Source organism: Hippopotamus amphibius, chromosome 11 (assembly GCF_030028045.1).
Source record: "Hippopotamus amphibius kiboko isolate mHipAmp2 chromosome 11, mHipAmp2.hap2, whole genome shotgun sequence".
NCBI classification, from domain to species: Eukaryota; Metazoa; Chordata; class Mammalia; order Artiodactyla; family Hippopotamidae; genus Hippopotamus; species Hippopotamus amphibius.
Window position 1 is genome coordinate 99,031,913 of NC_080196.1, and position 27,710 is coordinate 99,059,622.

A 27,710-nucleotide genomic window follows, 5' to 3' on the forward strand; every position below is an offset into this window, starting at 1 on the left:
GAAAACTATCAGTAACATTTGTATGGCTTTTGTGATTCTCTCCTGAGTTTGGTGATAGGAGAGAGACCTCATCCTTAAACCATCCAGAAGAAGCTCTGATAACTCAAAATCTCCAAAAACTCTGCATATTTTTTCTTTTTAAAATAGTAAGTGTGTATCTCTCACTGATGAGGATTTTTTAAATGCCCATTACTAGACTTATAAAACTAGCAAGATTATTTTTTAACGTTATTCTGGTTGTCTCAAAGTTGGTTTGTTCTAGGTAGATCCAGAGGGTCTGCTTTGCATTTGATTGTTGTATAACTTAAATTTCTTTTATTCTCTAGCAGCCCTCCTTCCATTTTATTTTTTGAATGTGCTGTTGATTTGTTGGAAAAAATTGGGTTATGTATCCTGTAGATTGTCCCTTGCATTTCTGAATTTGGGTAATTGCTTCCTTTTGACATTGTTTGTTTCTGTTTATCCCATAATTCCTCGAAATTGGATTAGATTCAGGTTGAATTTTTTAGATGGGAATACGTCATAGGTGCTGTATTTTTGCTTCACATCCCGAGGCACCTAATACCAGCTTGTCCCACTTTTAGTTCAAATACGCTATACGTTCAAAGAAACCTTACTGCTTTAATTTAAGCCAATAAAGCCAAATAGTTATTCTTGGGGAACCTGTGTAAAAAGTTTATAAGAATTGGTTTGTAATTAGTATATTCTAGATCCTTGAAAAGTTTGTTTCTGTGGCATTTACAAGTTAATTAAAAGCCTTGCCTTGTAATCTCATTTATTCCCTTTATGGGAGGTGCTCACGCAGCTAGCATGTCGGACCTTCCTGCCATCCAAACAGAGTAACCTTGTCTTTGAGCATCGATCACCGTGCTCACAAATGGCAGAAAGATGTTTTTCATTATATTTGGTCTAGCTGCACTTAACGCAGCATCTCCTCACATGAAAATCAGCTACTGAGAGACTGTGAATGGCTTGAGTAGCGCGTGGCTTAGTTAATTGTCTCAGCCTCATTAGGCCCTCCTCATAGGCCGTGGCATTTTAGAATATTCGGGCTAAAACTCGGGTAGTTCTTACGGAGCCATGCTTGATAAACCTACTATATGAATACACCACCTGTAGTTCTTTCAGAGCCCGATGTGGTGATGCGAGGAAGAGTCTTCTTTTCTTGGCACCCAAACTGGATTTCACAAATGTTAAATAAAACAAGAGCAGACCGTAATAATTATCTGGTAGTCCCAACCCTTCATTTCTTATACATTTGAGATTTCTGTAACCAACTGGGAACATTTCAGAATTTTTTTTTTTTTTTAAACTATCTTTAATCTTGCACATCTGACAGTTATTGAGTCTGGAACATAACACGAAGAGACAGCTCGGAGGAAGAGCTGGTGGAACGAAATGTAACACTTTGCTTTGGGACCACAGCCGGCCGTGTGCGCGTGCGCGCCGTGCCTCGCAGGGGGCACTGTTTGGCTTAGTGGGATTTTAGGATTAGCTTTGAAGAAGTTGAGACTCTGCCTTTTGGAAAGAGGCACATCAGATTAGATTACAGTTTCAATTCTGTTCACTCGGATCTCCGATCTCCGGAAAGAACTAAAGGGAGGTGGGGGAGGAAAGAAAAGAAACTTCTTTCTAAGCTGTTTTGCCCTGAAAAGAGTGTTGAACTTGAGTCAAAAACTGAAGCGTGAGTTCTCCGTGCTGAGTCAGACTGGACCTCCGCTTCCACACCCCACCTACAGATGTCCTTGTGTCTGTTCCCACCCTTTCCTTCTTCCCTCCTGTCCCCAAACCTCAGATCTCCTACACCCTTCTTTTCTCTCTCCTCCCTTCAGACAGAAGCAGGCACCCTTTTCCACCCCCTGTGCTCCTCAGCTGACACTCGGGGCTCCATCACCGGACCCCCCTCACTCATGACCTCCTTGTTGAGGCAGGTGGTCATTTCTCCCTCTTTACCTCCCTGACCCAGTGCAGTATTTTCACCCGATTGGCACTTCTTCCTAAAAGCATTTTCTACTCTAAGTGTGAAACAGTACACTCTCTCCTGGTTGCCAGAACATCCATTGGGTTTCTGTCCTGGAAACATTTAACTCTCTCGCTGGGAAGTTTCAGTTACCCTCACAGCTTCACTTCTCATATATATCAATATATGTGCAGATAATTTCCAAATCTCAGTCTACAGCTGTGGTTTCTTGCCGGCATTTCAGTCCCCAAAATCCAGCCACTTATCGAGTGTTTCAGCTTCTTGTATAATTTACAGAAGCTTGAAGCCTATTCAACAAGGAACTTAAACTATTCTCAAATATAAAATCAGAAAGATGAGCTTGTCAGCGTTCTTTATCCAGTGATTTCATCCAAGCAGTGAGCCTTCCCCCAGATAAATGTACAAATACACAGAATTTTATTTACAATTTTAGGCACTCATGTACCTCCTGACATTCTTTCTTGGTTGCTCTAGGGGTGTCCCCGGGACCTCAAATTAGGATCCCCTCAATGAGATAGTATCTGAGGTCATTCTCACAGATCAAATAAATCTAGAATTTAAGGAACCTTATAGTAAATAAAAAAGTGAAAGTTGTATGTACTTGTTCAAATCTTGAGAATTACTCAGTGATATATGATAATTGTAGCCATTTTCTCATCTGCTGCCAGGTACCCCTATCCATCATAGGACCATCACTGAACTTTCAAATAGAAAGATCCTAAAGAAAGTTGCATTTACTGAATTGTGGAATTCAGATGCCATCCGAATGTTCCTTATGAGACTTTCCGAGGCTCTCTGGGGATATAGATGTGGTCTAGTTCTGTGTCTAGAAATTGGGAGGAGCCTGGGGTTTCAGAGCCTGACAGACTTGGTTTGAATTCTTTCTCTTGCCTTACTGAACCCAGCCATTTCAGAGCACAGGTTATTGAGTAGCTTGGTTCTGAGAATCAAGAAAAAGAATGTGGTGGATCCTAACAGCGGGTGGCTCCAGGTGAATCTTTTCTTTTGTTTATAGGGTATTGGTGACAGATGGAACAACACCACAGATGGAGAGTAACTGGGTTTCAGCACAGCCTTTGACAGACTCTCTCTCAGTACTGTTTTGTGTAGGATTGCACAAAAGGGCCTGGGTGAGACGTTGATTTTATAGCTGACTCATGATTCATTGTTGTATTGGAGAGAAAACTTCCATTTTGAATAAGATTTTGCTCAATATTTCTATCAATGACTTTTGACTGTAGGGAAAAAAACTGGGAGGGATTTCACAACGTAAATCTTAACAGGTCAGCACAGACTTTTCATTTAGGTTTTAAAAAACTAAGCACACTGATATTATGTGGGACAGATAGGGTTTAGTTATCGTATGTGAAAAAACATTCCAGCTTTGTTTGCCTATCTTAAGACCACCTGTCCTTTGTGGCTGCAGAGATAGCACTGATATCAAGGAAGCGAATGCCCTTTGATTTGGCACCATAATCTAGCTAGTGGTTCTCAGAACTTGATTGTGCAACTGAATCCCCTGCAGGAGGGCTTGTTAAAATACTCATTTCTGGGCCCTGGCACCCCCACAGTTTTTGATACAGTAGGTGTGGGAGGGAGCCTGATAATTTGCATTTCTTATAAGTCTACCCTTTGAGAATCATTGGTGTACCCTAGGTAGCAGTAAAAGCCCTTGGAGCACATTGATTTGTACAAGAAACGTTTATTTCTCACCCGTGCAGAGCTTGTTACAGGTGTGAGCAGTTCGATGGGGCAGCTGTCCTTCTGGTGACTCTGTGATCAGGACCATTTCTTTCAGCTTCTTCATCTCAACATAGGTGCCACCGCAGTAGGGAAGAAAAGACTAGAGAGTCGTATGCCCTTATATTCTAGATGTGACACGTGACACATACCATTGGCCAGGACGAGTCATGTGACCAGACCCACTTGCAGTTTTAATCTTTACTGTGCCTGGCTGTGGGGGGTGGGACAAACAGTGTTTACCTCTCCCAGTGCAGTGGCGACAGCATTGGAAGTGGTGCACCTGGGTTCTCATGGCAGCGACTGGAGGTGGATGTTGACACACGAGCACTCAGGAGGGTAACCGGAAGGGTGAGAGTCTGGAAACTCTGCCAGAAGGAAGAGAAGTTGGAGTCCAAGGGAGCTTTGATAGCTGTCTTTACATACCTGTATCCTCCAAGGAGGAACCAGTGCTTGATTAATTACAGAAGAGCTGAAGCCCTGTGGGTGAAATACCTACCTACTTGTCATGGGCAGGTAGATTCAGGCAGCAGCCAAGTGACCACCTGTAGAGGGATGGACTAGAAAGGATGCCTTTCAGACTCACTGTGGAATTAAATGAAAACATCTGTAGTAATACTTGCAGTGGTGCCATGGCTACCAGGAAGTAGGCATCTATATCCCATCCCAGTCAAAAAGTCACTTCTCGAACCGTCAATCTACAAAAAGCATTTCTTCTTACAGTTGATCTGATTTATAGGTTGAAGCCGAACTTGCAGAACAAATCACGGTGACCGCCAGTGGAGCTGAGCCCGGCAGAGTGGCTGCCCGTCATTAGAATCACCTGGAGAGCTAAAATCCCAGCACACATGCGCTCCTCGGGCCAGTTTCCTGGCCGATGCTGGGGATGGGACCTGGCGTTGGCATTTTAAGCGCTCAGGTGATTCTGGTGTGTAGCCAGGGTCAAGAACATTGGTGTCACCAGGCGATCTGCCGTGGACCCTCCCTTGCTGCCGTGGCCCCGGCTCATCTGACTGAAGCACACACCTTTGCTGGTGTATGGTGCAGGGGAGGCTGGTCCCAAGCGCATTTGTTTATTAGACTCCAGCTAATGCTCGCTTTGGGGGTGAATACAGGTGATACAGCTCCTGGAAAGTTGTGTTAGTGAGTAGAGGAGCAGCCTGGCCTGGTCTCACTATTTAATGCCTAATTGGAAACTATTTGAGGATGTCTTAATGTTTCTCTTTCTAACGAGTTTGTAAACCCTTTAAGAAAAGTCCACAGATCTCATCTCCTCCTTTTTTGGTACTGGTGGTGTGTGACCTGGAATACTTGATATTATTTCGTCTTTTCTATTGTGAAATACACTTTTAGCCTACTCAGATGTAGGTGAAAAAAGGGGCAATGGCAGAAAAGGAAAATGGGAGAATGAAATGAGAGTGTCTGGGAGGTTGGCAGAGCTGTTGGATGTAAGCAAGCTGTCATGTGCCTTTTTAAATGATGGTGAGTTTCCTGTGTGTGTCTACGTGTGTGTGTGTGTCTGTGTATGTATTTTTTGAAAGCACTCATCCAACCTGGATCCTAGCCATGCTTATAAAATATATGACAGGGCATACTTTTCCCCCTTAATCTTTCTGAAACAGTTTTAGAGAAAATTATGAGATACAATGTTACATCTCCTTTTTGTTTCTGTCTTCCTGCTTTACTGTGGTGTTGATTATTAGTTAAGAATATGAAAATATGGTTTGCAGTTAACCGTTTACAGTTAATTGCCAGATGGTTTCACTTTCATTCTTTTAGCCTTAGAGTTCATCCTGTTGTCATTAAGCCTGCATTACTTAGGGATATGAAAAGGCCTTTTATTTAATTAATCTGACTGTAAGAAGAGGAATAGATTTTTATCCTGAAACTCATCTTTTAGCTACGGTGATGTTAACTCTTTGCCGAAATGTGCTACCTTAGCAAGAGGTGAAAAAAATCATTTTCTCCTGTCTTTTTGGCTTAGAGCTTATTTGTGATTGCTCAAGGTCTCGGGAAAAAGGTATTTAAGTCAGTGGCATATTCTACACAACTCCTGGTCAGCTGTTGGGGAAGGATGGTTTCCCACTTGATTGTATGTTTGTCATCAGATGTGAACCCAAGGGTTTAAATAGTTTATTATATATGGTTTTATAAAGATCTTCTATGTGATTTAATGAAAAACATTTTTAATGTAAAAATGTCCAGTTTTTTAGTTCAGAGCATGTGAAGATACACATCTGTTGCTGGTTTTGGTAGCTTGTGCTGATTTGGAAGGTGGGGTGATGAGCTGACAGGGTTTGCTGCCTACGTGGCGTGCACCGTGCACCATTTTAATAAATAGTGTACTTATCCTTGAATCAGGCTCTGAGGTAGACATTATTACTAATGCCATTTTACAGAGGAGGAAAGGAACCTAAGGGAAGGTTGATTTATTACCTCAGGCTCTACAGCTTCTAAGAGCAGAGGTAGGATTCCAATTCAGGCTCCTCCATGCAATGCTGAGCAGCTACTCTTTTTGCAGAGCAGAAAAGCTTGATATTTCGAAAAGTGCATACTTTTCATCTCATTAGATCTTTCAATGTCGATATGGAACAGTTAGCAAATATGTGACTTTCCATCCATCGTCACTTTAATTTCGGTGTTTGGTCTTGGTTATACTTGGTTATGCCATCCTTAAACGAGCATGTGTCTGTAGTTTGGGGAGAAGGTTGGGTGTAACAGCCTCAGATTCCTTAGCTGGGACCCAGGGCTCTCCTGGAGTGATTGCGGTTGTGGGAGCAGCACCGAGGTGTCGTTAATTCACTGTGCAGGTCTTCCTGTGAGGTCTAGGGATGCTTGGGGTGGCTTCCCTTTCTTAGAGACTGCCTGGATGTGTTTGTGGCCGAGTGGATTGTAGTGGGAGTGAGCTTCCTGGGAGACAGAGGATCTTCCTGCAGAAAGGGGAGCTCAGAAACCTGGAAAAATGTGCACGGGAGTCCCCTGCCTGACTGTAGGAGTTAACCGACAGCAGGGGCTCTTGGGGAGCACAGAATCAGGATCAAAGTTCTGTCTCATGGTCTGGGTGTGGGGGATTGGGGCGCGGAGAGGTGGGTAGGACCTGGATGGAGTCCACCCTGGGTGATTGTGATACCATCAGACTCACTCACACTCCTCCCCTTGATTTGTCCCTTGAAGTCCTGCTCTCAAGGAATTAAGTTGACAGCTGCGAGACGAGCCGTTTAGGATACTTACCTCTTACTACTGAGAATTTATAAAAGGTGCCTAACAGGAAGATGGAGCTGGAGAATAACTTCAATTTAGGAGTTATTACACCTTTTAAAATATGTAGGAAGCAGCAAGTTTTTATCTTGGGCATTACCTTCCATTTAAAAAGTTCAGGAAACTCCCTGGCCGTCCAGTGGTTAGAACTCCGAGGTACCACTCTAGGGACCCAGGTTCAAATCCCTGGTTGCGGAACTGAGATCCCGCATGCATTATGGGTCCCCCCCCAAAAAAAATTTAATAATTACTTCTTTGACGTTAGTTTATATTTCAGTTAAACTATTTTAGCAGACTTATTTATTTTTGTACCTTGAACAAGAACTTGGAAAGCCCCGACCTTCCCGGTACAAGGCAATTCTACCTTGTTTCACTGAACCGAAATACAGTTACAGATGCAGAGAAGGAGCTGTGAGATTTGGCACTAAATTCAAAGAAGGTGAAAGGACAAGTTGAGTGACCAATTTCCACTTCTGAAATTTACTGACTGTTTCATGAGGGACAGAAAATGAAGAAAAATAAAACCTTCAAGAAAGATTAGTAAGTTCTTTTGAAAATGTGACTCAAATAAGACCATAAAATATTACTCCAAATTTTGTTTATAGCCAGAAGAGTTTTTTTTTTTCCCCCAGATGCTTCAAAAGATTTGCTCTTAGATATAAAATACTTATATCAGCTCAGATGTCTGTTGCAGTTACTTTAGGAGACATTTTTCTGTAAACTCACCGGAGGTTTCTGCAAACAAAGTTGAAGGGCTTTAAATATATATTTATATATGTGCAGTTATATGGTCTCATGGAAAAGACGAGGCTTTCTCTGTGAACTCCTTTAGTGCACGTTTTCTGATTCATTGAAGAACAGGGCATGTTACCGCACATTCCATTGGATATTAAGTGTAAAACCCTGAATTGAAAGATGTACAGGGAGTTCCCTGGTGGTCCAGTTGTTAGGACTCGGTGCTGTCACTGCTGTGGCCCGGGTTCAGTCCCTGCTTGGGGAACTAAGATCCCGCAAGCCTTGCAGAGCAGTGAGAGAGAGAGAAAGGAAGGAAGGAAGGCAGGCAGGCAGGCAGGCAGGCAGGCAGGCAGGCGGGAGGGAGGGAGGATGGGAGGAAAAGATGTACAATAAACATAATAACACAAAGTAGGTGGGTGTGTTAAGTTGCAGTCATCAGTCGGGTCAGTGGGCTTGCCTCTGGAAGCCTTGTAGGATTTAGGGACTGGTGGAGCCAGAGTGGGAGCCGCTTAGTGGTCCCAGTAGAGGGTTCCCAACAGAACCAATCGCCCTGCGATCAGAACTCAGGAGATCAGACCCAGCAACAGATAACACAGCTTTGTGGTAGATCCTCACACAACTGCCAGAGCATCTTTTGGGAATGCTGTCTGTCTGTCCTGGGTGGACCCTCGTGGGTGTGCTTAAGGTGGAGTTCCGAAGCCCTCGGCCCTCCCCGCCGGGCCTTCCCGCACCCCTTCCTCCAGGCCTTTTCATGTGGTTCCAGCAAAAAGAGCTGCTTACGGCCACTTCACGCACACCACGCTCTTCCTTGCCTCTGCTACTTCAGTTCCCTGTGCCTGGGCATCCCTGTGCTGCCCCACTGCCTGGGTAGCTCCCAGGCGGATCCAGCTCGTTGTGGCCACAGCAGGGCCCCTGTCCCCGCAGCCGCAGCCGCGCCCGTGTCCCTGCAGGGCCTCTCAGTGTTCTTCCTCCCGCTGGTGACCACTGCAGTCATAACGGGGCACCCTCTCTTTTTCTGTCTTCTTCGGCAGGCTGTGATCTTCCCGCTGCAGAGCAGGGAGATCCTGGTGGAGTGAAAGTAGGAGCTCAGTGAACTCTGTGGCACGAATCAGAGCCGCCTGGGCCCCGGGGTGTGCTGGGGAGCCAGGCTGTCCAGGCCTTCGGTGTGGCCGGGCCCGGGCTGTGGCTGGTTGCGCTCACTCCTTTTTGTAGGTGTGGGTGGCACCTGTGTTGTTACCTTGCCGCCTGGCAGGTGCACGCCTCTGGCCAAAAGCAGGGGGTGGATCAGTGTGGGCTCACTGAACAGGGGTCAGGGGTTAGAAAGGCACTTAAAGCACTCGTGCTGCAGACCAGCATAATGTCTTCTTTTGTGTTACTATTGATTTACAATGTTGTGTTAATTTCTACCATACAGCTAAGTGATTCAGTTATACGTACATATGTATACATTCTTTTTCTATTATGGTTTATCACAGGATATTTTTGTGTGTTTATCTTTTGGCTGCGCTGGGTCTTTGTTGCTGCACGCGGGCTTTCTCTAATTGTGGCGCGTAGGGGGCTGCTCTTGTTGCGGTGTGAGGGTTTCTCATTTCAGTGGCTTCTCGCTGCAGAGCACAGGCTCTAGGCGTGCGGGCTTCCGCATTTGTGGTACATGGGCTCAATAGTTGTGGTTCACAGGCTCTAGAGCACAGGCTCAGTAGTTGTGGCGCACGGGCTTAGTTGCTGCTTGGCATGTGGGATCTTCCCGACCCAGCGATTGAACCCGTGTCCCCTGCATTGGCAGGCGGATTCTTAACTACTGTGTCACCAGGGAAGCCCTATCATAGGATATATATATATTTTTTTATCATAGGATATTGAATATAGTTCCCTGCCGCACAACATATCTTTGCACTTGAATTACAGCTCGGTGGTCCTCTGCCCTACGAACATGCAGGCAGTACCACCTGGTTAGAGCGGACTGCCTCTCACCCCTGCAGGGACTGAGGTGTTCGTAGACGTTCAGGTGCTGGCAGTGCACGGCCCAGCAGGGATGCTGTGATTTTGGAGACAGAGGAGGACTCTTGCTCCCTGGGCTCTTCCTGTTTATCTCTCGAGGTTCAGGAGGTAGAGGCTCCCTGGATGCTGGTCTGGTGCTGTTGCAGATCAGAGAAACACAAGACTTGGCCATCTCTGTCTGCTTTGGGTGAATGTACCGAGTTTGCTGGCTTAAGAACATTTCTTATTAAAAACATCACCTGCAGCCAGGCCATCGCTGTCTCTGATGAGCAGTTTTCCTCCTCTCTGCTTCCACTGCCCCAGACCCAAACTGACGTCCCCCGGGGCCCTGCCCCCGTTGTCTTTCAGACCTCGGTCCCTTCCTGTGCCCCAGGGTTCCCTCCCTGCCCCTGGCATCCCCGGCAGGCACATGTAGGTGTAGACCCAATGGGCCGGGGCCAGGGGAGGAGAGTAGTTTCTTTTATTATCTGAAGTGTCCAGATTTGCTCTAGGATTGGGTTTCTTCATTGAACCAGAGCTGAAAATGGTGGTGAGCCTTTAGAATATTGGTACCGTACTGCGGTGTGATGTGAGGAGGCTTTTATGTGCTTGCCCAGGAATGCAACTCCATTTTGTAACTTCTTTAGGAAAATATGTTCCTAAGTCCAACTGGCAGACCAGATTTTTAAATTTCAAAAATTTGGCACCCAACTGTGGTGACCTACATGGGTGGGATACATATAACTGATTCACTTTGTTGTACAGCAGAAACTAACACAACGTTGTAAAGCAACCATACCCCAATAAAAAATTAAAATTAAAAAAAAAAAAGAATTTAGCACTTGATTCTGTAAGCTGATACTGCCTTGAAGCCCAATACAACCAGAAAATAATTTTACATCCCAAAGTGGGGGCGTCCAAGGAAATACAAGGCCATCTTGGCTGTGGTTGACTTGGTAAGAATCATAGACAGCTCTGGAAGGTGACTCAGAGGTCACAGATTCCCACTCAGGGTTCATTCAGTAATCTAGATCCTAGTGGTGTGCAGGACATGTTCTGAACACTTCCTATGAAAAGAAACCACTCTCCTAACTATATAGTTATGACTTTTTTTTTTTTAAACCTGGATTGATTACTTACTTTGTTAAATAGATTTGGTTCTGAATGATTGAGACTGGGCTCTGTTTTCTGTGGAATACAAGGTGGGTCTAAATCTGGGTTAGCAAACTAGTTCACAGGCCAGCCACCTGTTTTTGTGAATAATTTATTGAAACACAGCCACCCCCATTCATTTATGTCTCATTGTCTGTGGCTGCTTTTGAGGTACAAGGCAGAGTTGAGTAGTTGAAGCAGAGGCTTTATGGCCTGCAAAGCCTAAAATATTTATCATCAGGTCCTTTATACAGAAAGTCTGTCAACCTCTGATCTAAATTTATACTCTGTATATATTTCCCCCAAACCAGTCAGTTCTAATTTGTAGAAACTTGGATGGTTTAGTACTCAAAAATTGTTTTTCTTGATGCTTTCTCATGTACGAAAAAAGTTTGAGTTTCCTGTGCTGTGTTCATCTTAATACCTATTTATTTGTCTATTCTTGGATGTAATGAGACTGGAAAATCTTACTAGTGCCCTAAATATTAAATTCTCTCAGTAAAAAGATTTTAGAATTTATGACCCACAGTATTTCAGATTTCGGAGGAAGGCTACTTGCGTGTGTACAAGACCATTTTCTAAGAGAGCATAGGTGGTTTGGGTAAGTAGGTTTATTTCTTATGATTCACCATCTGTAACTGTAGGTAATATTCATAAAGAGGGAATGCTTTCCAGTTTCGTGGGCACATACTGACTATATCTGGATCTAACATGAATATATGAATTAAATACTTAATGAAGCATTAATTTTTATTTATCCTGGTGAGAAGTTTCAAGAATTCTCACTGTGCAAATTATACGTTTTATTTAATACCTATGCTAATGATGTTACATGTTTCTTTAGTGAATTTCTTTTTTAATAATCAACTTACTGAGTTATAATTTATATGTAATCTTAGTACATTTTTATTCTATAGAAAAGCTAATTTGTTTTACAGGAGGCATATTAAACTATAGAGCTTTCACCTGTCCAGGTTATCAGTCTGTACTTTTTTTTAATTCTTTCATTCCTCTGGGTACTTGCATATTATAGGAATAATGTGCAGTTCTGAAACTATTTAGAACAGGCCGTTCATTCATACTTAGGGAATGTTTAGCTTTACACCATGTTTGTTCTTCCATATGTATCTTGCTTTTATTCTATAAATATTTATCAAATTGTATAGTATTTGCTATGAGGGAGCACAGACCAAGTGTGAAATGTAATTCTTGCCCTGTAGATGCTTACAGTTGGGTAGAAAAGAAAGAGTAAACATTTTTAAAGCTAAAACTAGTTTGAGTTGGGTATGAAACAAGAGTCTTAGAAGCATCACAAGGTGGTATATAATTAAATACTAAGCGAAAGGTGCTTTCAATTCAGATTTCAGCTCATTACCTGTTGAGGCTCTATGAATAAAGCGAGCAGTGAAATACAGCCCAGCCTTAAAGGAATTCACAGGAGGATAGAGTGAAATTAAAAATTAAAATTGGGTGTGATACGTGGAAGAGAAGAATTAGACTTACATCTAAGGTACAGCGAAGCAGCTTTGAGCATCACTGTTTCGTGGGGAATCAGCTGGAGTTGGGAGATGCCGGGGAAGGTTGCAAAGAAATACTATCTCATACTATCCAAAGAGGTATTTGGAGGATGCACAGGAGGAATTTGCCCTGTGTACAGAGAAGCAGCAAGACAGTGGATATGGTACAAACCAGCATGGCATGCCAAGTGGCTGCCAGCAAGTAGTTCTGGAGGGTGACGTTCTAGGAAGTGGGTGATGGGAGGCTGAGATGGGTGAGGTAGGCAAGTCCAACAGCCTCACTCCCTGAAGCTACACCAGGTGGGCTTTAGGGAGAGAAGGGACACATTGAGTTGTGTGTTTCCAGTGGTTTGCTCGTAGCTATGTGGGATGTGGTGAGAGAAGGAGAGGCAGGTGGCTGGAGAGCTTGGAAAGGCCCACCAAGGACCTGAGAGCTGAGCTGGCTGAAGGGGGAAAGGGTTTGAATAGGTGTCCAGAAGAGGGAAGGCTGTCTCAGAAGGGCAAGGGAGGAATGTGTCATGGTCTTCAGATGTGGATTTGAGAGGCTTTGAGTGGAAGGTTTATAAAGTCGCAGGAGGTGTAGTCAGAATGATGGGTTGAGGATTAGGTGGTGGACCGTCGTGTGAATTTTGCCATCCATATGAGGAGACAGTGCAGTAAAAACCCCATTGCATATGATCTGCAAATACCCTGTTCTCTCCATCCCCACCCCCTGTAAGGACAGCCCATCTGTCCTCACCCTCCATCCAGCCCCCACTGACCACTCGAGGGTATCACAGCTGCACTTGTCCACTGTCTCTTGCGTCTTTCTCAGCATCATGAAGTCTGCCCTGGTACACTTATCCTAGCAAAGCAGCCTTCCTCACCCCCCTCCCCTACTGCCATTTTTTCTCCACCTAGCTTCACAACAAATCTCCCTGGAGTTGTTTTCTGCCCTTCTGTTGCATTTCCTTCTCCTGTTTAGACTTTTGTCCCAGCACTTCACCAAGGCCGCTCTTGCTGAGCTCTCCTACCTTCCGTGTCCCTGAGCCCAGGGGAGCTTGGCTTTCTCAGTCGGTGTCTTGTTGACCTGCCCGAAGCACTCGTTTGCTTGGTTCCCCTTGAAGTGTTTTCTTTGCCAGGCCTCTCAAGCAGTTTTCTCTTGGTTCTCATCCTGCCTCATCGATAGCTCTTAGTCTTTTTCATCTTATGAACGTTGATGTGTCCCTTGACTCTCAGACGATTCACATCCAGGCCCATGACTTTGAGTGGCATCTATGTCCTAACGACTCACAGAACTATTTATATCTCCAGCCGGAACTCTGAGTTCTGGACTTGACTCTAACTACCTATTTAGCATCTCTGCTTAGATCTCCAGTGGGCCTCTCACACTTAATGTACCCAAAATGTAACTCTTGATTCCTCTCCTTCCCTAAACCTGCTTCTCCCCTGTTTTCCCAACTAGTAGGTGGTAACTGCTCCACCAGATGCCCAGGCCAAAGAATTTGGAGTGATACTTGACCCCTCTTTTTCTCTCCTTTGTTACGTACATTCAGCGCATCCACAAGTCTACCCTGGAAGTATGTACCAAATCTAACCACTTATCATCACCCTTTGGTCCAAGCCCAGGGCGCGTGATCTCTCCTCTGGAACCTGTGTCCTGGCTCCCTGCTTCCATACTCGGCAGCCGGGGTGACCCAGGGAAATACAGATGGCTCTGGAGTATGTGCCTAGATGCCCAACATCACTAGGCATTGAGGAGAAACAAAGTAAAGTGCAGTAAAATTTTTACCAATCACTTTGGCAGAGTTGAAGAATGTGCCTTGGTGCTGAAGACTCCTGATGAACGGACACCGGCTTAGATCAGTAGATCAGTGGTGTCCTTTTCGAGGACAGCTCGGCAAGAAGGATCACAGCGCCTTAACATTTTTGCAACTTCTAAACTAGATAGTCTGTTTTCAGAATTCTACACAAAGGAAATAATTGGTCGACTGCAGAAAATTTTATCTGTAAAAGTTGAAAAGTTGAAACAACCTAAATCATTAACAGAAGATAGTTAAATGGATTACGGCCCATTTATACAATAGAATAACTATGATGGATTAAGAAGAATGTGGAATCATCAATATGTGTAGCTGTGTGTGCTTTCCAAGTGAGAAAATCAGGTTACAAATCAACATGTATAATATAGACTCGTTCTTATAAATACACGTGAATCTGTGTATCTGGAAGAGACATGGGCAGGATATATAGCTAGAACTTGACAACAGTTACCTTGATTGGTGAGATTAGAAGCAATCTGATTCTCTTTTATTTTGCAATAAGCATTTGTTATCTTTATAATCAGCAACAATAAGAGAAAGAAAGTGAAGGCTGCAGGATCTAGGTGCATCGTGTTACTTCACTTTGATATGGAAGCTGCCAAGCAGGAGTCCGTTCAGTTTCCCAGTCCCTTCTTCACCCAACCACCACTGGCTGTGTAAGCATCGCACCTGTTTACCTTATCTCCAGTCACACAGGAAGACGTGCTTGTCCTTCTGTGTGAGTCCCTCCCTGCCTCCCCACCTCTGTCCCCAATGTTTTTTAGAGGCTTCTAACAGGATTTAAACATGCTGATGTCTCACCCACCTTCCAGAAACAAACAGTGCTTGCTCTCTGTCCAGGACTTTATGGTAAATTTGTTACTCTGTGATCACTTTGTAGAACATACTTGTATTTTTCTGATAGAGAATTGTGTATTGTTATTTTTTTCTTTTCCTTTATTCATTTACACAGTGAATGTTTTCTGAGTGATTTCTGTACGCTGAATGCCATGGATATAAAGATGAACCACCCATAGCTTCTGTTTTCAAGGAGCTTACAAGAGAGTGAAATTCCTCCTGAAATAAAAATAAAAAACCAAAACTTACAGAGTTCAGGGCTTTTCTTTGGAAAAAAGAGGCATACCATATAAATAGGTATTTTATCTGTTAGCTGAAAAATTTTTAACTTAATACCATTTAGTTGTTAGAGAAATGCAAATTAAACCACAATGAAATACCACTAGCCACCCTTGATAATGGCTATAATAAAATAAAATGGCAATATCAAACGCTGGAAAGGATGCAGAGTCATTGGAGCTCTTATCCGTTGCTGGTGGGAAAACAGAGTACAGCCATCTGGAAAACACTTTGACAGTTTCTTATGTAACTTACCATATGACCCAGTAATCCCATTCCTAGGTATTCCAAGAGAAATAAGATCATATGTTCACACCAAAACCTGTCCATGAATGTTTATAGTTTAATTTATACCGTATACTTTAATAATTTCCAAAAACTGAAAACAACCTAGAAGTCCTTCACCTGGTAAGTGGATAAGCAAACAGGGGTCTATCCATCCTATGGAGTACTCCTCAGCAGAGAGAAACACGGAATACCAATATACTCGAAAGAGCTGCTGACGTGTGATGCTGAGTGAGAGGTGCCAGTCTCACAAAACCACAGGCGTTATGCTACACGATCCCCTTTACATGACAAATGGAAAGAGCAAAACTGTAGGACAGGAAACAGATCCGTGCAGGAAGGAGGGGTTAACTCTAAAGGGGCACATGGGAATTTGGGGGGCGATGGAACGCTTCTATATCTTGATTGTAGTGGCAGTTACTTAACTGTATCCATTTTTCAAAACTCATTAAAAAGTGAATTCTACATTTTGTAAATGAGTACCTCAGTGAACCTGACCTAAACTTTTTTTGAGGCTACAGGAAAAAAAAGTTTTTTTATATGAGCTATATTCACAGGTTGGTTCAAAAATCCAAATAATATAAAGGAATGCAGTTAAAAGCCTCATTTCCACCCTTGCCACCCTTGGAGTTTCTCTGTGCCAGCATCATCCTTTATACATCTGTGTCCTCATTTTTACCTCTTTCTAACACAGAACACAGCTTATTAATAGAATTTTCTGCACCAGTTCTGTCTCCATGTAATTTGTTGTAGTTCTTTTCATATCAGTGCTTTGAGATCTTTCATTCTTTTCTACAGCTGCATGACAAGAATATTGTTGTGAGTGCATATCATTTATTTAATTAATCCTCCTTGGATGGACCCAGATTTTTTCCCATCTTTTCCCATCACATACAGTGCTGCAGTGAATTACCTTGTACATACAATCAGTTCTGCTGTAACGCCTTTGTTGAAAACACAGATTTATTCCAATGCAGTTGATACATCAGGGAACAATTGAAGCATGATGTGAATTCTGAGTTTGCTCATATGTGATTCCATCCCTGATAAACGCTGGGTGAGCACAGAAAACTGTACAGAGTTGTGTAGGAATACACCTGACACACTTGGGCACACACCTCCCACCTCCACCAGCAACCTCATCTCCCCATGGGCTGAGTCACACAGGCCCACACCTGGTGTTACAACTTCCCTTTGATTTCAGATAACCCTCCTTCCACCGCTTCACAAAAACACTCAGCAAGCCTCCTGATGCTCACTTCCACAAGCAGACTTGCAAGTCTTTTCAAGGTAAAGTGCCATATTTTTTGCAGCACCTGTTTGTTAATATTTCTGAACTGTTTGACATGTGTAAGTCTGTGCTGCTGTTTTTATTAAATGAGTCATTGGCAGTTTTGAGTGTTCTGCCCCTAACTTCATTGTTGCTGGAAGTCCTGTGGGTTCTGTTGCCTGGTTTTGCATAGTTCAGTGATTTAGAACACATGCTGTATGTAGTTGTGTTACAGCAGAATTGACTGTGTTGTGTGCGGATTTATTTGTAGAATAGATTCCCAAGTGGAAGGGCCCAGAGTTTTAGGAGTTAAATTCTCAGGGGCTGCTGCTGTGATAAGCTTAAATTATACGGTTGGTTTGGTTTTTCCTTTTTCATAAAAAATGCTATGGTAGAGGTGTGTCAGTGTGCTTTGGGAATAACTTTGCTCCCCTTTAATCTTTCATTTGTGGCTGTTTCTGGACGTGTGATAGCTGCCAAGGAGGCTCTTTGCATGTTGGTGCGAGGCAGATGCCTCGTGGAGGAAGGGATCGCAGAAGAGGTGGAGAGAAGTGGATGTCTGGCCAGACGGGTGTGTGAAGTTGTGGCTTTTCTCCCTCTGACTTCTTCAGAGTTACTTGAAACAAGGCCTTCAAGCCAAGAGACAGGAAGGGACCAGTTATCAGAATGGAAATGTCTGATTGTGAGAGAGCCCACATCCACCAAGTGCCATCTGAGAAGAATGCCTTTCAGAGGCATTTTAAATACCAGAGCTCAGACCTGAGCCCAAGAGTAGGGCATCTAGAGCAAAGGAGTTTGGTAAGAGGAGTTAATAATAATGCTTTCTTTCCTAAAGGACACAAAGATAAAAGAGTCAGAAATTGGAGATTAGGGAGAAAATTTAGCAAGTGTACCCAAGTGTTTTATTTGATGTTTTACTCTAAAGTTTTACCAAAATTTTCATACCCTGCCAGCTCACTATTTCTTTAAAAAGTTCTCTTAAAAAACAAAATAATTTATAATTCAGAAATTTCTTTTCTGATTTTAGTTAAGTATAAAAAGTCCATTTAAGGCCCTGGTTCTGTTAATATTGATTTATGCAACCTTGGAGCCAGGAAGAAGTAAATGACCTTGAAAGTCTTGAAAACAGAATGATGATAGACTTTTACACTTTCTTCATCTTTCTTTTTTTTTAATGGTTACATCAGACATTCTTTTTTTTTTCTTTTTTCTTTTTTTTTTTAATCTTTATTTGGGTTTTCGTTGCTGTACATGGTCTTTCTCTAGCTGTGGAGAGTGGGGACTACTCTGTTGCGGCGAGCGGGCTCCTTGCTGTTGTGGCTTCTCTTGCTGCGGAGCATGGGCTCTAGGCGAGTGGGCTTCAGTAGGGCTTCAGTAGTTGTGGCACATGGGCTCAATAGTTGTGGCTCATGGGCTCTCGAGCGCAGGCTCAATAGTTGTGGCGCATGGGCTTAGTTGCTCTGTGGCATGTGGGATCTTCCTGGACCAGGGATCGAACCCGTGTCCTCTGCATTGGCAGGCAGATTCTTAACCACTGCGCCACCTAGGAAGTCCCCTACACTTTCTTAATACTGTTTTTTCCCACGTTTGTTTGATTAAAAATTGCTTTTCTTTGTCATAAGGTAGCAGTGTGAACTATTTATAATATTGAACATACAAGTTATGAAAATAAATTAGGCAAAACATCTTTAAACAAGTAAGTGTTTAAGATTTGACAAAGAAGAAAGTCATTTGCTGTGTTAGGTAATGTAAACATAGCAGGTTTGATCTGGAAACTGGAGTTTAAACTTGTAATTTTCTTGTCACCAGTAATTTTGAAATCTTGCCCCATTGTTTTGGGATTGCACAGTTCATTTCTGCATTTTTTTTCTTGAAGATGTTGAAAAAGAATATCACACATTGTCAACTCTTTTTGAAAATAGTAATTATTGATTCAGCTAAGCTGCTTTTCATTTATTTTATTATCTACTGAGGATTTCTTTATTGATATTTCTTTATTACAATTTTGATTTGATATTAATATAACTATGCCATAACCAGAAGTAGAATATTAAAATCTTCACCGTAATAGAAAATCCAGTCTGCATGTCTCTGACGCCTCTGCCCTGTTGTGTGCTTAGAAAGATATACTTCCATTGTTTCCCTCCTTTTTGATTATTTGCTTCAGCTGTCTTGCTTTTAGAATGGTGTCTTGTGTTCTGACTCTCCCAGGTGATCTTAACATTGTCCATCTTATATGTACAAAGTTCAACAGGAGTTAGATATTTGTAGATGTTAAAAACCTTTATTGAAACATAGAACTATTCATAACTGACCGTTCTTGACTTAAAGTTTTATTCTGAAAGAAACCTCTTACTCATTCTCTGGCTACATATGCCAATCCAAGAGACTAGGGATGGTTGATTTAATGTGATCAAAAATTCTTATGAAGGAGAAGGGACAGGATGTCTCAGGCAGTAGTTGGTCACTTGCTTTGCTCTCTGTCTCTCTTTTTTCCCAGAGATCATTCTTAAAATGGGATATATGATATATATCCATACATCCTGGGGATATACTTAGGAAAACAATACAAGCAACACTACGACTATTGCCTTTGTCTGGGTTCAGACCTTTTCAACATCCACCAGACTGCTTTGCTTTATTTGGAAGACAGTATTTGCCACTTTTTAAGAAATGAAACTTGGTTATGTGACTTTACTATTCCTAATAAAATAATGTATTGAGGATTTCTCTGTGTCCCAAGCACTGTGCTAGCCCTTCAGTGCCCCCCTTCCCCCAGCACCCTCTGTGAGGATGGCACTGCTGTGATGCCCGCCTGATGCTTGGGGGGTGGTTTATGGAGGTGGGAAACTTTGCTCTGTCATGTGGTTTGTGAGTGATGGAGAAGAGGTGCCAGCCCATCTCTGGGACTCCAGAGCCAGACTCTCAGCTGCCTGAATAGATTTGCTTCCCAGTTTGAATAAGGATGTGTTCATCAGGTGATTCATGTAAAAATAATATAAAAAAAAACTTGTTTCCTCATCACATGGGTCACAGTTGCTTGCGTATCTCTTCTTATTGCCAAAGATAGTAAGAATTTCACATGAGAACTTCTTCCTACTTCATCCTTATTTTTAACGAGGGCTGAGCCAAATTTCATTCCATTCATGAGGCTGACAGTTCTTTCTTGATTTCATTTCCTTGTGATATGACATTAATTCCAGACTGCAGTGCATATCATGCCCAAAGAATTTGTTTTTAAAGTTAAGCCACTAATTTTACTTTAAAGGTTCCACATGGGAATTTGTTGACTTAACATAACTATGTCTTAGCCAAGGTGGGAAACTTTGCGCTTTGGTTTTTATGTATCTCTTGAGAGTTCTCTCTTGCTGTCTGTGCCCCCCCCCCCCATACACAAATACACACATGCGCGTGCACACACACACACACACTCTACATATACCAACAGGCAACATCTCCAAAGTGGTTTCAAACTTGTGTTCTTGAGATAACCAAATGGCATCATTTAAAACAAAAAGCCTTCTTGGAAAACTCTTTCCTTATATAAGGAATAATTCGTTATTGGGGGGAAAGCTAAAATGTTTAAAATTAGCCAGAGATGTAATTTAAAATGGTACATTGGAGAAGGAAACATGTTTTTTCTGGATATAACAAATTAATTAATGGCTTTATTTGGTATTTACTGAAGAATTATGTTTTTCTGGGTTATCTGCTTTTTAAAAATAACACCTCTTAGGCAAAGAAAATTTATGCAATGTTTTCAGCTGAGTGTTTGTGTTGAATCAAAATCCTAAGTGTTTTTGAGGAAAAAAAAAAATATGGTTTTTTAGTCTTATGATAAAGTGTGTCCCATTCTCTAGAAATGAGCCCCTCCATGATAACTCCAGCCCTGCCCGCCCTTGCTGTTGTATCTTTAAAATAATCTTCTAGTCTTGTTACTGTATTGCTAAACAATGATGATTCTTAGACAATTACAGAAGTTTTTAATTTGTAAAGTGTTTGTTTTTGTTCTCTCCAGTGACTTTCTTTCTCTTGTCTCCTAATAAAGCAAATGAAGAAACACCCCTGCCGCCAGTGTGACAAGTCTTTCAGCTCCTCCCACAGCCTGTGCCGCCACAACCGGATCAAGCACAAAGGCATCAGGAAAGTTTATACCTGCTCGTAAGTCGTGGTTTCTAACGTGGGAAGCACAGTGAAAGGATTAGCCTGGAACTTCTGGAGGTTTTAACTATTTGACCACTAACTTCCCACTTAACCGTCCTCTGCTCCACAGTGTGTGGATTTCCTTTCGTAGTTTTATTTTGTTTTGACAGACCATTCGTGCTTGGTTTGTAACACTTAACAATATTAAAATAAAAAGGAGCTGTTCCTTGTCCACCCTTTGTATGTTCTTATCTGTTACCTATGTTTTTTTTGTTGTTGTTTTTTTTTTTTTTGCACCACGTGGTTTGTGGGATCTTTGTTCCCCCATAAGGGGTTGAACCTGGGCCCTCAGCAGTGGAAGTGCAGAGTCCTAACCACTGTACTGCCAGGAAATTCCCATCGATGTTCGTATCCATTATGCAGAGATGTGTATTTTATTACTGAGAATTTTGGAGAAGTGGCTCACGGGCAGGTAGGCACACGGTTGAATGAAATGCCCTTCGGTATCTTACACACAGCGAGGTGCCAGCGTCGGCAAGCTGGATGGGCTGGTTGATGTACTCAGGGGTTCAGAGCAGGCCCTGATGGGGCTGGTCATCGCGTCAGTCCTGGGCTGGACGTTTGCTCCTCAGCTGCAGTTCATCCCTCATCTCAGCACACATGATTGGTTAGAGACCAAATTCAAGGAACTGAGTGGGCCAACCCACTGAGTGCACAGTCCATGAGCTACTGCTTTGTATGTGAAGGTCAGAAATTGTTGCATTATTGTTAGTGAGAAAGCTCTGTCACCCACTCAGAACATGCCTGAAGTGAGGTGATATAACAAGGTACTTTAAGGCACTTCTCATAAAAGAGGACTAAATGACAGAAGCCATGTAGCCAGCGTGATGAAAGCAGGGCTCTGTGTACCGTGTGGCTCAGGGGGCATCAGAAAGTCGGCTGCCAGATGGCCGGGGCTTTGCGGTGTCGTGGTTAGTTAGGGAAAGTGTTTTGGTTCGGAAAACAGGGACCCTCCTTCCGTGAGGTTGAAGTCAGGAGTGATTTTGGTGAGATGATAACATTCTGTAAATAAAGTCTGTATGTTGAGACTGCATTGAAAGAATCAGTGAATTTAGGAGGAAAACCTGGGCTGAGAAAATGGAAGGAAGGTTGGCATGGATGGCACAGTCCTTCCTCTGACAGGTGTGTTCGTTTCCCTGTGAAGTCCCTTAAAGCGGTAAAGTGCCAGGATCATGCAGCTAATTTTGTTTGTTCTTTGGTGTTGGTGCTGGTTCCCACTGCTGCCCCGTAGAGGGTCTCTAACACAAATCATCAGTTTGTAGCCAGTCTTTTTTTTTTTTTTTTGGCCGTGCGGGCTTTCTCTAGTTGTGGCGAGTGGGGGCTACTCTTCGTTGGAGTGCGCAGGCTTCTCACTGTGGTGGCTTCTGCTGTTGCGGAGGACGGGCTCAGTAGTTGTGGCACATGGGCTTAGCTACTCCGAGGCATGTGGGATCTTCCTGGACCAGGGCTCAAACCTGTGTCCCCTGCATTGGTAGGTGGATTCTTAACCACTGCATCACTAAGGAAGTCCCAAGCCAATCATTTTTATACGATTTTCTGAAGCCTTTTTGAAGACAGCAAACGTGGTTGTTCATAAGCCACGAGGAGCTCTCCGTCCGCCTTCGCTGCAGTGGTATCCTTGATGTCTGGCTTCGAGCGTCTGTAATCACCATGGTCATTAATTTGTGTTTACCTGTTTTTGGCCTGTTTGATTAAGAAAATGATAAATTCATATCTTCTACAGAAAAGCTGTAATCATAATTTCGGGGCAGAGGCGTTGCAGAAGCTGAACCGACAACTTAAGTAACTGACCTACTTTGGAGATCTGTTCACGGTTTCCTACATTTTAATCGACTGACTGAACACACTTGAGCAGTGTGGTTCTAACCATGCATATTGCATTTGTGCTTTGATGAGGAATTTGACGGGGAAACCGTCTGTCTTGTCTGTGTTGTGGCAGAAGGGAGAGGAATTGTTAACTCCAGCTTGAAGGAGTCAGGCAGGGACTCTCTTCCTATTAAAGTGTCTCATAATGTAAATTCTGAGGGAACACTCTGAGTCACTGGAAAGAAAACTTTTGAAATTTAATGCTCTCCATGTTCTACAGCCATCTAGAGGAACGAATTAAGTAATATTTTAACCAAACTCAAAAAATAAATACTGCATCTGAACCAAATTAGGCTGATCCTATAAGGACACAGAAACTGATAGAAAACTTTTAACAAAAGCTGCAAGTTTTTTGTTTTTGTTTTGTTTTTGTTTTTTTCCCCCACAAATTGGCAACTGTGATTCATAGCAAAATTACTCTCACTTTGGACCATTGGTATTCATACAGACCACCCTGGCCCCTGAACCGCTTGTCGGCGGCTGAGGGCTTCCCACAGTGAATGTGTTCCTCAGTGAGTTCCTTTAAAGCAAGTAGGTTATTTCCATGTCTTTGGCCCCACAGGCACTGCCCAGACTCCAGGCGAACCTTCACGAAGCGGTTAATGCTGGAGAAACATATCCAACTCATGCACGGAATTAAGGATCCTGACTTGAAAGAAATGACAGAAGCCACCAATGAGGAGGAAACAGAAATAAAAGAAGATACCAAGGTCAAACATTGCACGTGTTCTCTTTACAGTGAAGTTGTGTTGACTTGCTTTTTCCTTTTTTTTTTTTTTTTTTTTTTGCATTGAAATTATGCTGCAGTTACACAATTTAAAAAATTCACACTATGCATAAAGCTGTAAAATAATAGGGATGCTCTTTCTGCACTCATTCTGAGCTTTCATCTTGCTCCTAAAAGGTAACCTTTATTATGTTTCTTCTATATACTTCCAAATACAATTTTTAGGGATCAATCTACTTACATGTAAAAATTTAAAAATTTTATGTTGACCCACAGAAGTTGTCTCTTAGCCTGGGGATTGTATGACTCTAGACTCCCTTTTCATCGGCAGTATATTGGTTGCAAGAGGTACCTAATCAGAATTGATTCCATTTAACTTCTCTTTGTAATGATAAAAGATTAAGATAAAAAATCTGTGCCTTATCAGTAGATAGTGAACTTGAAGCAGACAACACTATATATATTAATCTGAGTACAAGGCATGTATGTGCCAAGTGCTATTGGAGTAAAGCAGCGGTTCAGCAGACATTTAGGAGACCCTGCTGTCTTTGGCACTGTGCTGCGTCTGGAATGTTTCTGGGTGAAAGCCTGTGTGTGCTTTCAAGGAGTTAGTCATTGAAATCAGAATACAAGTCAGACTAGTGTCACATTAAATTGTAATCCTTTCCCTCAAGTGATGGGCAGGTAGGGGTGGAATTAAAGAATGTACGTGCAAAAGCAGCTTTAGGTCAAGGCGGGAAAGCCGGATGGCCATGGAGCTGGGAGAGGAGGGAGTGTCTCTTTGGCTTGGATTTTTGGAGAGGTGCTTTTGGGATTTGATGAGGCCAGAGGGGAAGGAGTATGAGGAGAATGAGTGGGCAGGAAAGGGCACTTGCTAGACCCGGTGAGGCTCAGCTAGCTGCATCTGAGTCTCAGGAAAATCACAAATGGCAAATGTTTTCTCCACAAGATGCTTTTCAGTCCGCCTGCCCCCTGCCTCTCCCTGGCCTCATCCACGCACTCACCTGGTCCCCCTGCCCCAGCCCCAGTGGCCTCCCTCCTGTCCCCCAAGCACACAGGTCGGCTCCCAGCTGGGCGCCTTTCCCCGTGCGGCCTCATGGCTCAGGCTGTCCCTGTGACACTGCGCATGGCTGCTTCGCTGCTGTTTGTCACTCCATTGGAGCCTGCGTCTGGTGAGGGCAGGGTCCTGATTGTCTTACTGAGCCAGCTGGTGGAGGATGCCTGGTCATCCTGGAGCTGAGTCCACTTCTGTGCGGCAGATGGAGGGAGCGACCCTTGGGTGGGGCGGTAGCCAAGCAAATTGTAAGGAACCCACACCCCCCAGCTCCCGGGAGGTGCTTCCCCGCAGCCCGAAAGCACTGACCGCCCATCACCCGCACAGAGGCCGGTTTTCAGTGCATCACCTGTTCTGTTTTCTTCTCCAAGGTTCCCAGTCCCAAGCGGAAGTTGGAAGAACCCGTTTTAGAGTTCAGACCTCCCCGAGGAGCCATCACCCAGCCCCTGAAGAAGCTGAAGATCAATGTGTTCAAGGTGCACAAGTGCGCCGTGTGCGGCTTCACCACCGAGAACCTGCTGCAGTTCCACGAGCACATCCCGCAGCACAAGTCGGACGGCTCGTCCCACCAGTGCCGCGAGTGCGGCCTCTGCTACACGTCGCATGTCTCCCTGTCCCGGCACCTCTTCATCGTCCACAAACTGAAGGAGCCTCAGCCGGCGGCCAAGCAGAACGGGGCCGGCGAGGAGAGCCAGCAGGAGAACAAGCCCGGGCCCGAGGATGCGCCGGCCGACGGCCCCGTGTCGGACAGAACGTGCAAAGTGTGTGCAAAGACGTTCGAGACGGAAGCTGCCTTAAACGCTCACATGCGGACCCACGGCATGGCCTTCATCAAATCCAAAAGAGTGAGCTCGGCGGAGAAATAGCCGCATCCCCTCCCCGCGGAGAATCCCGGTCCGCATTGGAAGCAAAGAGACATTTTTGTTACAAAAAGTTTGCAGTATCATAGAGTTAACAGTACTGTGTAGGCTGTTGCAATATATCCTCCCTCCACACCCTTCTCCGCCTCCTCCTGTATATCGTCCTCGATAAGTATTAAAACAGTATTTGAGTTGAAAAGAGTTTGTATATATTTAAATGAATAACTTTTTTATACTCTTTGTTACATGTTTGTATCAGTATTTAGTGGCAAGTGTTTTCAAGTTTTTTTCATTTGTTTCGTTCTCGGTTTTTTTTTTTGTTTGTTTGTTTTTTAATTTGGGTTAGAATTTTTCTTTTTGTACTGTTTCTTTAAAACAGAGTCCTTAGTAACAGGGGCAGTTCCTGAATTCAAATAACCATTTTGTATGTCACGGATTTGAATGGGTTAACTAATTACAGGCTACGATAATGCCTTTTTAATGTGTTTTTAATTTTTAGAATTCACTACATAAATTGTAGGTGACTGTAGGTCTCAAAAACACTAGGGACTTTTAAGTGTCTTAGCACTATCCTCAACGTGCCTGCCCCGCCGGGACCGCAGCCCGGCACGTGGCATCTTCTCCAGGCCAAGTGGTGTGGAAAGCAGCCTTGCGGATTGCTTCTTTCCCAGCAGGGGGATGAACACTTGGGCCAGAAATCCAGTAAGGAACGTGGATTAATTCCATCTCAGAACGGGGAAGAAGGGTATCCTAAAGGGAAAAAACGGGGGGGCCGGTGGTTCTCTGGGCCAGTTTGCAAGGCTGGCTTCTTCAAAAAGAGCACAAGGAGAGAAAGTGACGAAAGGGCTGGACAACTGTAAAAGTTACAAATACGTAGGTAGACCGATCAATTTATATAGTCACGTTTTTTGTCATGTAACTTATTAACTAGTACAGAGACACAACTAGAAATATCAAGTATTTGTCTGGCTCTTGACAGGGGGAAAAAAAAATTCACAGTTGACTTAACCCTTTGCTGTCTGAAGAGTTGGCGTTTCCTCTTCTGGGTGCTACTGCCAAACGCCCTGGTACTTAGACTTGGGATGCACAACTTTCACCTTATCGACGCAGCAGCCGGCGTGTCGCAATTGGCCGTTCGAGTCAGCACTGAGCCACCTGGGTTTAGTTCAGCCATTTCAATAAGTATATTTAATATCGGTAGTTCTGCTTTCTTAGTGCAGCCGAGGTACTCTTCTGTCCCTTCCAAACATTTATAGTTCTCTGGGAGAGTTATACTTTTTGGTTTTGTGTTTTGTGTTTTCTTTTGCATTTTATATCTTGTATTTATCCCTAAACAGGTTTTGTACTTTTTTTTTTTTTTTAAGAAAAATTCTTTTGTGTATATGTAGATATACTTGCATGATATACTGTAGTCAACGTTCGGTTCCTCAAAAGGTCTTGCTGCTGTCAGGTGTCATGCACTAACCACATCCATCCTAACTGTATGAAACACATTTCATATGTAAATAAACGTGGGACATTTGGCCTTTGTGCTTCCGTGAGAGAGTTATTGATGGTGGGTCTCTGACATCTTCATGAAGTTTAGGGAGAGTGATTCATTGCAGGGAAGGGCTACGGGATATTGCAGAATTCTTCCCGCTCAGGAGAGTAGCATATTCATTCTCGTTAGCAATCAGCTATTTTGTCACTTTCATATTGACTCCATCAAGTACATCGGTATAACCCGAGGGCGTGATTAAATACTCCTCAACTTGAAATTCAATTGCTGTTACTTGTTATATTTATACTTGTATTGCTCTTAAGTTGTATTCATAGCACTTTCAATATGTTTCTGCATTTGAACCTTGCAATAAACCTGTGTGGTGGGCTGCACGGGTCCTAATAGCCTAGTTTTACAGTTGAGGAAGCTGAGCTCAGATTAAGTTCTTGGCCCTCATAGCTGGTAAGTGGCTTTGCATATTAGAACCCAGATATTCTTGCTCTAAATCTAGTGCTCGCTCTATGTGTTTATGTACATATTGACAAATATTCCTTTATTCAACAAATAAAAAATATGTGCAAAACACGATACTAGAAATTTTTGTTTGTGGCACTATGGCTTTTTATAAGATAACCTGGGAGTCTATCTGCTAATAAATACCCAGACATACTTGGTGATATGAAATTG

General features: G+C 43.2%; 1 protein-coding gene across 14 annotated transcripts in view; it reads left to right on the forward strand.

Moving 5' to 3' along the window:
- Window positions 1–27,611, forward strand: part of ZNF532 (zinc finger protein 532) — a 103,464-nt gene extending 75,853 nt beyond the window's left edge. For 12 of the 14 annotated variants that reach the window (XM_057698357.1, XM_057698352.1, XM_057698358.1 and 9 more), the window contains 3 exons: window positions 20,882–20,994; window positions 23,465–23,612; window positions 25,055–27,611. In XM_057698357.1, coding sequence (XP_057554340.1) covers window positions 20,882–20,994; window positions 23,465–23,612; window positions 25,055–25,549 — 756 coding nt within the window. In that variant the 3' untranslated portion in view covers window positions 25,550–27,611. Of the gene's footprint in view, window positions 1–16,767; window positions 16,854–20,881; window positions 20,995–23,461; window positions 23,613–25,054 lie in introns of those variants that run through there. The other 2 variants (XM_057698355.1, XM_057698366.1) reach the window with 2 other exon arrangements.
- Window positions 27,612–27,710: the final 99 nt, after the last annotated feature.